General features: G+C 34.8%; 1 protein-coding gene across 1 annotated transcript; it reads left to right on the forward strand.

The window, feature by feature from the left end:
* The first annotated feature begins 534 nt into the window (after nucleotides 1-534).
* Nucleotides 535-11,416, forward strand: LOC145610809 (uncharacterized). Its single transcript, XM_081666097.1, has 8 exons — nucleotides 535-798; nucleotides 1,235-1,446; nucleotides 1,571-1,838; nucleotides 2,361-2,572; nucleotides 6,125-6,305; nucleotides 8,942-9,153; nucleotides 10,203-10,467; nucleotides 10,911-11,416. The coding sequence occupies exons 1-8, from the start codon at nucleotides 535-537 to the stop codon at nucleotides 11,208-11,210; spliced, it is 1,914 nt and encodes a 637-aa protein (XP_081522223.1). The 3' UTR covers nucleotides 11,211-11,416.

The following is an 11,416-nucleotide window of genomic DNA, read 5'->3' on the forward strand; positions in this document are numbered from 1 at the left end:
GACAAGTGATGACATGTAACACCAAAAGCATTTAGAAAATATTATATCCGGATCCGTCGATACATGTGAGCACGAACGATACGGGTGCAGTGGTACACCCACCCCACGAGTCCATCATCTATAAATGCGAAATTCGTTAATTCAGTGAAGTTTGGTGTTGACTTTCTTTCTTGCTCATATACCTCTTTTTGCTCTATTCTTCTATCACAACAAATTTACAATCATGTTCTAAGTCGTCGTTCAATTTTTTTTTTATCTTTGGAGCTTTAAATATATACTTACATAAGGTAATCTTCTTTTTTTCTAATCTACGTAGTTATTTAATTTATGCTATACTTAAATCATTTTGCCATCCATTTTTATGGGCTAATCTAAGCTTATACTTATATTTGGTATTATAAGTTCCTGGTCATAAAAGATGAACGATTTTCGTGTATAATGCTAAAATATTTATTATATGGCCGAATGTGTTTAACTAGGGACTAATGGGTGTATATATCCAAACTTATCATTCGAAATGTTTTCTTAGGCATCATGTTGAAGAGTGTTGGAGTGATCCTAGTGATCTCCATTGCAGTGACATTTATCTGTCAGTCAACGCTGCCTCCACCACCGCGAATATGTGGGCTTCCTGGTGGACCACCCGTAACAGCACCAAGGGTGAAGCTGAGGGATGGTAGACATTTGGCCTACAGAGAGATTGGCGTACCAAAGGAGAATGCCAAGTTTAAGATTGTATATGTTCATGGTTTTGCCAATTCTAGACATGATGTAATTATTGCATCTAATCTTCCTCAGGTAATTATATATATATATATATATATATATATATATATATATATATATATATATATATATATATATATATATATATATATATATATATATAGTTTTCATTCTCATTAATGATGAGATTGTATTTTGCTATTTCTTTAGTTATTTGATTCAACTAGAAGCTAAAATCCAGGCTTTTTGGATGGTGAGCTCAATTCTTCGGCTCTTGCAACTCAAGGCATTTATATTCTGTTTTTCCTGCATCTAAAATTCAATATGATATCTAGTGAACATTAACAAATACTTGTTACTTACACTTTCATAGCCTTAGTTTTAGAAATTAAAAATAAAATGTCCCTTATACAACTAGTCAACTAGAGGAACAATGCTATATCATTTTGGTGATCTAAAATAAACATTAAAAATAAGCTTCATTCTTGATTTTATCCCCATTTCACAGGAAGTCGTTGAAGAGTTGGGATTGTATATAGTGTCATTTGATAGGGCAGGCTATGGAGAGAGTGATCCTGATCCCAAGAGAACAATGAAAAGCACGGCTTTGGATGTTGAAGAACTCGCTGACCAGTTAAAGCTCGGGGATAAGTTTTATTTGGTTGGATTTTCCATGGGCGGCCAAACAGTCTGGGGTTCCCTCAAATACATTCCCCATAGGTACTTAGCCGTTACTTTTTGTTATATATACTCATGCAATGCAAATACATACATAATGATGCAGGGTAATATGGAATAATTGAATAAAAATTTCATGAAATTGTTCAATGGGATGTTGTTGCAGGCTTGCAGGAGCAGCGCTGTTAGCACCAGTAGTGAATTACTGGTGGAGTGGCTTCCCTGAGAGCTTATCTGATGAAGCCTTTAGACAGCAGCTGCCACAGGACCAATGGACTGTAAGGGTTGTTCACTACTTTCCTTGGCTTACTTACTGGTGGAACACTCAAAAGCTCTTTCCTGCTTCTAGTGTTGCTGCTGGAAAAATTGTATTCAGTCGACAGGATTATGAAATCTTTTCCAAGATCACATTCTCTGACGGTACTAATCACAAGGTTAGTTATCTTCATCTATCAGTTTTGGTCTAATGTTATAAATCTTATGGTTTTATTGGAATTGATTCATAATATGGCCTGAAAAATTCTCCAATCTGCCTTTGCTAATAAACCTATAACATCTAAATCAGTCTCAATTATGATCTTTTTTCTTACGACTTCGTTCTTAGGTAGGAAAAGGTATAAACTAAATGCTGCATCAGCCTTAAATAAACTAGCTAGTTAGTAGGCCAACTGACTTTGTGTTTGTTTTGTTTTTTTTTTTTTTTTTGTTTTTTGGTAAAATCATAACTGTGTGTCATTCATGGTCAAGAATAATGATCTTGTATCTTCAAAGTCGGTTTTGAAAAAGATTAACTAGTAGTAATTTCCTAAATTTTTTAAAGAGAACTTTGTAAAGTAGCTGAAAAAAATTTGATCCATGTATTGTATATTTTTTGTCTAAATTTCAGGGATACAATTTGATATCCCACGGATAATAAATGTAATACAAACCAAGAAAAACTGTGGATTTTCTTACAGGAACAAACAAAGCAACAAGGAGAATTCGAGTCACTTCATCGAGACATGATGATTGGATTTGGAAACTGGGAATTTAGTCCAATGAACCTCACGAACCCCTTTGAAAGCAAGCAAGGATTGGTGCATCTATGGCAGGGTGATGAGGATACCCTTGTACCGGTCACATTGCAAAGATATATTGCCCAAAGACTTCCATGGATTAAGTACCATGAGTTGGCAGGGGCAGGGCATGTGTTTCCCTTAGCAGAAGGGAAGGCCGAAGCTATTCTCAGAGCATTGTTGTTGGGTGAGTAGTAGATTGATCACTCCTTTGACACCACTATGAATCTGTGCATCCTGGAAATCGACCATTCCAGTTAGCATCGTTATGAAGAAAATATAGTTAGTAAGCTTAAATTATGGGCATTAGTATGTCTGGGAACATCATTAATATTATACAATTGGAAGCTACTATCCTGTATTAAAATTTCTTTTAAAAGGCATTGGATAGGTACTGGTGTGTTTCTTATTATACAGACGGTGTTAACCTGAATGTTAACAGTTTCCTTTTCCTTCAACCGTTTTAGCAGTCATATGCCTCTTATTTCCATTTCTGCTGCTGGCTAGCATCTAATTGGCATGTTAACCATGCTGATGACAAATTTTTCTATAACTCTTATGAGGGTCTAGCTTATCCCTGCATAGAATTTAAATTTATTCGTCTTAGATTGTTTCCAAGCACCATCAATATTAACAGGCTGGAATCCCTTTGCTATCCTGTCTGAGGCAACCTGATTGCAGTAACTTGTAGGTGGAATGCTCCTGCGCTAGGAACACGTTAACCTATAAAATTCACTACTTCCTGGCTGATACGAACCCACACTTCCATCGACGAGACCAAATGTTTAGGCTTGAGAAATCACGTTGTTTTTATGTTTCCAAATCACCCACAATCCTGCAAAAAAAAACACATTAGTAAGTTGAAAGAGTCTTGTCATCCTTTGAGAGAAGGTTGATCCAGGATTTGATCTATTGATCAATTTGAATGGGGTATTTAGTTTGAGAATTAATCCCCAACGACAATGCCAGCCACAATTTTAAAGGCCATTCAAAGTTCCTGAACAGATGTTTTGAAGACTACGGGGCTTGGCCACAGAGAACAAACACAAGGCCAAGTATTAGTTTTCGACTGCTCAAAACAAAGCTTCCATGGAAAGTTTTTCATACCCCATTAGATTTGAATTTATTATACATGGAAAGGTGTTCGCAAGTACTTGCTGTGTATGCTGATTTAACAGTGTAGTAATCCGAAAAGGTGCAGCTCTAGAAGATTTGCTCATCCTTTTGGTTACGTTGCTCCTTGTGATACAGGTTCTCAGAATATCTATGGTGTCACAGCTGTGAAAATTTTCCAAATGATTTGATGTTTTCATGAGGTAGTCTGACTATTAATGAGACTCGCGACAGAGTCCAGTGAGTGTCTATCCTTCATGGTGACCGAATCCTTAAGCTCAAATGTCCAACCTTTCACCCATTGATCCTTTAATTTGTAGTGTTATTGTTCCTAGCATTTACTAATCTATAATGTAAGTACATTACTATGATGGGTTTACTTACATACGCCTTTTGTTTGTAACTTTAAAAAAACGGAGGGAGTTCAATTCTCTTAAGCTCTGTAGAAAGTTAGAAACTCTAACTAAACCCTTAATAACCTCATGATGACTAGTGAAGTTTATTTGTCAATTGTCCCTATCTCCTCCATCGGTTTAAGATGGTATTAGCTTTTAAATAAATCCTCTTTCTATCCCTTTTTGTTTGCCCCAATTTCTATTTTAAGTTATCTTATAAAAATTGTTCTATATTTATAACGTACTTGCGTACGTAAGGATCACTATTTTACTCTCATAATAATAAGTTAGGTCCCACCATTTTTCTCTCTTATCAATTATACTCAACTAAAACGAACTAAAACTATTAGTGTTTTTCAAAGAGCATAAAAAAAAAATTAATAACTTGACATATTTCTACGAGACAAACAATTGAGGACAAAGGGAGGACGAATGAGCACAGGAAATTAGATCGACATTGCTAACATAGTTAAACAGTAGGGCTCGATTAAAGAAGCTTAAATTCGGAATATCAAGTCCAAGCATACCTTTAGGATATTTTAGTGATTTGTAATGGAGAAGTGGAGAACTGTGCTCAGTAGCTCACTACTAGAATATGGATTAATAGAGAGTAGCTACAGATAGAGAGAAAAGAGAACGAATATTTTTCGTTATTAATTCACGATACTCTTAGGCCCTTTACTTTACCTTGTAAAAGATAATGTTTAGTAAAAAATAATTGAAATTTTGTTTTTTACACAAAAAAATAAACACACAAAATTGTTTCTTATTACCAACTCTTAATAGTTTTATTTTACCATCATACAAGAACCAAAAATTAGTTTTTACTAGTTAACACTGTGTATCAAGAGCCTTCCGTTAAATGTAACGGAATTTAAAAAGTTCTTTGATTTTTAAGCCAAAAATATGTTATTTAGAGGTTCGTTTTGGGAGTCATTTTGACCCTAAGGATCCGATTTGTTGTTGAAGTCGACAAAAGATTATCAAATATTTCTCGAAATTGTTAAGATAAACATATTGTTATTACGTTCATAAAAATCTACAAGTATAACCAAAGTTGATACTACGGAGTAGTATATAAAAAGTGAAAAAAAATCCGTAGTATTAAAATACGGCGGTAATAAAAAATGGAGTAAGTAATAAAATTGGAATTGACTGAGAATAGAAACTTCGTCATTATGTATCATACGTGTGGGCGTGTGCCTAGATTAGATACCGGTTCACCCACCAACAACAGCATTGAAATCCCTGCCAAATTCACCTGTTTATCTTTTTCTACCATTTTCTGCCAAACTCAAACTTCAGAGTTATACTTTTCTTGTATGATTTGTATCAGTACAATCATACCTAGCTTCAGAGCAAGTCTTCAGCTGCGCTACTTTTGGTTTCAAATTGACACTAACTTTCATCTTCCCAGCTTCTGAGAAGGTTTCTTCTTTTCTTAATCAACTCATGCAAATTTTGATTTTGATTTTTTTTCTCATTCAATGAAATTGTACTCTTACTGTTTTTCAATTTTTTGGGTATGTTTTGATATTAATTGTTCTTAATTGTTTGTGTGTTCATTTGGGTTCAATAATGAGTAAATTAAGTTACTACCCATATGGCAGATTAGGAGTATTTCTTGTTGAATCTCATATTTTATTGTACTTTACAAACTAAAATTAAAAAAGACAAATAAATGTTTTTGTTTAATGGAACAGTACTAATCTTTGTGATCCGGGGGTTAAGTTAACTGATATTGTCAATAATATGTTTTATTTGGTTGAGTGGAAGAATGCAAGAGATGAATAGAGTGTATAATTTACACCCGCATGTAGAATAGAAATTATGTAAATAATCCTGTTGAATATGATCTTTAAATTGTATGATTCACCTGAATTGCAATCTACTGATATCCTATGTGATGAATGTTCATGTCTTTCTTTGGTTATCGCGTAAATTGCTGATATTTGTTTACATAGTATGTGCCATTTATCTACATTAAAAGTTGATCGATCGATCTAATAGAATATCATTAAGTAAAGATTGTTGTTCATGTTTCCAACTTATAATTCAAAATATATTCTTAGGTATGTTGAAGAGTGTTGGAATAATCTTGCTTATTGCCTTAGTGGCAACATGTATTTATCAATCTAACCTGCCACCATCACCGAGGATATGTGGGTTTCCTGGTGGACCGCCCATAACAGCACCAAGAGTGAAGCTGAGGGATGGTAGATATTTGGCCTACAGTGAGATTGGTGTACCAAAGGAGAATGCCAAGTTTAAAATTGTATTTGTTCATGGTTTTGGCAATTCCAGGCATGATGTGGTTGTTGCAGCTAACCTTCGTAAGGTAATTGATTTTGTTTTTTTTTCTACCTAAGGATATAAATTCCTTATTCTTTCTTTCTTGCTTTTAAATTTATTGAAAACTTGTAATTGCAAATTGAAAAAAAAAATTCATTGAGGAATATAAGTTGGGGCTACTTGCATGAATTGATATGCTCTTGTGATGTGATCTGAATTGGTGCTACATGAATAATTTTTTTTGTTTTTGGTAATGGTCCCTTTATAAATAAAAAAAAAAAATTGCCTCAAAAAAAATAATAAAATAAAATAAAATAGTTTTTTCAAATGCAAGTTTGCAACATTTAGATTTCAGCAATATTCATATACTCCCTCCATCTTTGAAAGGTGTTTATTCTCGTCTTTGCACTGAGATTTAGGTGATAAATGGTGTCAATTGTTGTTTTATTGAAAATTAGATGAGGCAAGAGTTAGTGGGGTTTTTACCAATTGAATGAAAGAGATTTCTAGGTGTAGGAAGAGAGAGATGATAAAATATTAGTAAATTCATTCACAAAATGAAAATGTAGAGAGTATATGAGAATGAAAGAGCTAATATACTCTAGGGAGTACTATCTTTTATCTAACATACCTAAGAAAAACTTTTAATCAGTTTATGTTTCCAATGTATCAATATTCATTTTTTTTACTTATAGATAGATTTAAGATTCTTTCTCCTTTCCAAAAATGATGTAATATGGGATTTCCAAAGAATATTATCTTTATACTAAAAGCATGAAATAGACTTTTTCTCCAAAAATCCATAATGAAACAATAGAATATCATATCCAGCACCATTATTAGTTTCAATATGAATCATCTTTGTCATCGATACATTTTTTTCTTTTCTTTTTTTTTGGACAGGGTCATCAATACAGTGTTATCTTTTGCTTAAGCACACTTGACTCTTTTTTTTGAACGATACATTCGGGTGTTGCCTATGTCTTTTTGGTATGCACAACACTCTTGCAAACAAATAACATAGAATTTACTGTATGCTTTTTCAAGTCTTCAGGATAATTGGAGATTCAGGGGCTTCAAGTTTGGTTGATTTTAAGGTGACGTAAAGCCACATGTCATGTATAGTGGGCACCTTTCTGGATTAGGTAGGTAGGTAGGTGGTTGTTTAAAGGGTCAACTCTCAGGTTTGACTAGCTCGAAACATTGAGATATTACTTAGAAGATACCCTTAAAATTGACTTAAAAGGTCTGAAGGGTGAGTTATTGTAGATCAAAGAAGAAGAGAATTAGCTGGAATTTGCTACCTCTCCAATGGAAATGAAGCTTATTTAAGTTTGAGCAATAGATGGTAAGCTCCAGAAAGCTTGGAGTGTCTCTTAGTTGGCTTTGATAACTCTGAGCATCAGTTTGAGTAGCATACCCAGTAGGCTAGATCACAAGTGAGGGTTTAATTTGATTTCCATTCATAGTCTCCGTTTGTTTTGACGGAAACATTTTCGGGACCATTTTCCATAATTTGGTTTATAAAGTGTGGAAACAATTTTCTCAAAGGTAGAAAATAGTTTTTCCAAAAATGAAAAACAAATAGAGAGCCTAGTCTAATCTCAGCGTAGTAAAGCAAAAAAAACTTATCTCCTACCTTGGTTATCAATAAATTACTAATACATTGCTTAGAAAGAAGACTAGCTTTTGATGACATGTAATCGGAGAACTCTCTCAACTTGGTCCTTTTGTGAACATCTGTGGTAAACTCAGGTCCTTCATGATTTTCGCCATTATGTATCACTATGTGTTGTGATTGATAAACGCAGGTCCTAGCGCTAGGGTTTCGAGGGTGGGGGGAAGATCAGCCGGCGTTTTTAAGGGGAGGGAAAGTGTTTTTGCGTGGGTGGTGGAAGTTTTTCTGGGGAGGGGAGGGGCGGCGAGGGGTGGGGGAGGTGCGCCGAGGGCCGACGATTCCCTTCGATGTTGTGGGGTGGCTTTTGGTGGCTGGAAAAGTGAAGAAAGGGGATGTGTGGTGGTTGTGGTGATTCCCTTTGTTTTTTGAAAACCAAACAACATACTACTTGGAAAGGGGTTCATTCCATTCTCCTACATTCCCTTTGTTCATTCCATTTCGATTCCCCGGCATGAACCAAACGGCCCCTAAGTGTGTATCTGAGGCTAGTCCTCATAATCTCTTTTGCATTTGTTACTCACTTTTGTTTTATCTCTTAAAAATCCAAAAATAGATTCTCAGCTACAATTATACTTCCTCCGATTTTTTTTCTTGCTACATACCTTTTTGGCACCCACTTTAAAGAAAAAATTAGAGAAGGTGGTCGGACAGCCCAGTTAAAAGATTTAAACCTTAATAACTCAACTCCAAAGTCTCTACCCTTGCCTATTATTGATGTTTTATCAATTTGTATACTTATTCTCTCATTTTTCTCTTTAACAATGTGACAAATAGATACTTCCTCTGAAATTTTTTAGCTGAAAAGTTTTGACTATGGACACTATTCACATAAGTTAATTTAACTTCTTTTTGTGATTCATTTGCATATTATGTTATGAACTTTTCTTGTCATTAATACACATAAAATGCACTCTTTACTTCTAGACAAGAAATGCTATTTCATTCGATTGATTTGGCATATTAGACATTCATAAGCTTCAATTTTTTTTTTCTCTCCCTCACAGGAAGTCATTGAACAGTTGGGATTGTATATAGTGTCATTTGATAGGCCAGGTTATGGAGAAAGTGATCCTGATCCAAAGAGAACAGTTAAAAGCTTTGCTTTAGATATTGAAGATCTTGCCGACCAGTTAAAACTTGGGGATAAATTTTATCTGATTGGTTTCTCCATGGGCGGCCAAACAGTTTGGGGTTCCCTCAAATACATTCCTCACAGGTATTGTCTTATACATAGCCACTCCATACATCTTAACACAAGTAGCGAAGTATGGTTCTTTCTATGACCAGGCCTTCTATATTATCGCTTATGAGTATTATACGTTTACAAGGTTCATAATATTGAGTGAATATATTATAAGAATTGTTTGGTTCATTTGATGAGTTGGAACTCTTGGAAATCCTCAAAATTGGGATAAAGAACCTACAAAATGATTTGGTGTGGTAGCATCCTGTCAGAGTCTACAGGTTACCTGTCATCAACTTTTTGAATCATTTCTGTTCCTATACATTTTGTAAAGTATTCATCATTGTGGTATTAGAATTTGACTTTTTTAAGACGTTAGCAGTAGGCTTGCTCCCTTCTGGAAAATTTGGAGAGTGAGAATGTGAGAATGACTTCCTTGAAAGTAAACAATGCTATGTACATGTCTATTGACAAAATACTTACCTATATAATGATCAATTTTCAATTGGTAAAGGTCCTCTTGATAAGTCTGATATTACATTGAATTATTGGCCGTATTCTGATGGATCGGACCCACACCCACATTGAGCTAGCTTATAATGCCTTGGAAAACATTAGCTTTTTTAAAATTTGCTACTATTTGACAGTGATAACCCTGACAATATTAATGCAGAAAAAAACCTTGGGATTATTCAAATCTACTACTTAGTATATTGGAATAGATAATTTTTCAATATCATTATTATTATCATCATGCCTTCATAGTGGCTCACTCTGATGTAATGGAGGGTGATGTACATTACTAATTATGAGCATGAGGCTATTTCCAATTCACCATGGATTGAAACACAAATTTCACCAACATAATTTTAAAAAGAAAAAAAAAAAAAGAACAACAAAACAAAGCCTTTGATTATTAAAGAGCTATTTTAATTGAACCCGTTATATAATGTAAATGCCTGAGAATATTATTTAAAAGCCCATTGATAATGGTTGAATGTTCATGTGTTCGTTTTAGAATGTAAGATCATAATATAATTAAAAATGCTTTTTGGTTTTTTTTTGCTGGTATGCTGTTGCAGGCTAGCAGGAGCAGCACTATTAGCTCCTGTTGTGAATTACTGGTGGAGTGGCTTCCCTGACAACTTAGCTAATGAAGCCTTTCAACGACAGCCACCTCAGGATCAATGGGCACAAAGGGTTGTCTACTACTTCCCCTGGCTTACTTACTGGTGGAACACTCAAAGGCTATTTCCTGGTTCCAGTGTCGCTGCTGGAAAAGCTGTACTAAGTCGACAGGATTATGAACTTATCCCCAAGATTATTTCACTTGGAACTGGTCATATGGTAAGTTAGCTCATTCCATCAGTTTTGACCTCATTTCATAATGCTTATTGTTCTTTTGTTTTTGGATACACAATGTAGCTTATAATTCAATCTGGAACTGCTGCTTGATATTCATCAGTCTTAACTATGTAGCTTACTAGCATGTTGTCTTCCTTAGAACTTTTGCAAGGAGAGAAATTATAAAATATATGCCAATTTGCTTCATCTGTTTCAAACTGGTAAACTGACTTATATCTGATCAACTGAATCTGGCTATGGTATTTTGATATCTGTCATATCATGGCTAAATATATAGCAATTTATCGAGTTAGATAAAATGTAGTTTGTGAGAAGGTCAAGTGATTAATGGATTGATGTGTAAATAGTATATTTTGTCTCGATATCAGAGCAACTGTTTGGTATAGTAGGATAAATTGTAATAAAGAAAATCTGTGGCTTTCCAGGGACAGGTGAAGCAACAAGGAGAATTCGAATCAATATACCGGGACATGATGATTGGATTTGGGAGCTGGGATTTTAGTCCACTGAATCTGACAAATCCCTTTGGATCCAAGCAAGGATCAGTGCATCTATGGCAGGGTAATGAAGATACACTTGTACCTGTCACATTGCAGAGATACATCGCTCAAAGACATCCATGGATTCAGTACCATGAGGTGTCCGGAGCAGGGCATTTGTTTCCCTTTGCAGACGGGATGAATGAAGCTATTCTCAAAGCACTACTTCTTGGTGAGGACTCCTAAGACACCAGTTTAGGATTCGTGCAACCTAAAAAAGGGTCAGATCCCGAGTGCACCAATATTAGGAACATGTGGCGATGTCGTGTATGTTTGGTAGTTTATAAATTATTCTTGTACAATAATACCATGCTACACGTTCTGATATAGAACAGAATTTGATGCCAATTTTACACTAAACTTAGACAAAGTAGTGTGCTACCAATTTCACA

This window comes from Chenopodium album, chromosome 24, assembly GCF_948465745.1.
Source record: "Chenopodium album chromosome 24, dcCheAlbu1.1, whole genome shotgun sequence".
NCBI lineage: Eukaryota > Viridiplantae > Streptophyta > Magnoliopsida > Caryophyllales > Amaranthaceae > Chenopodium > Chenopodium album.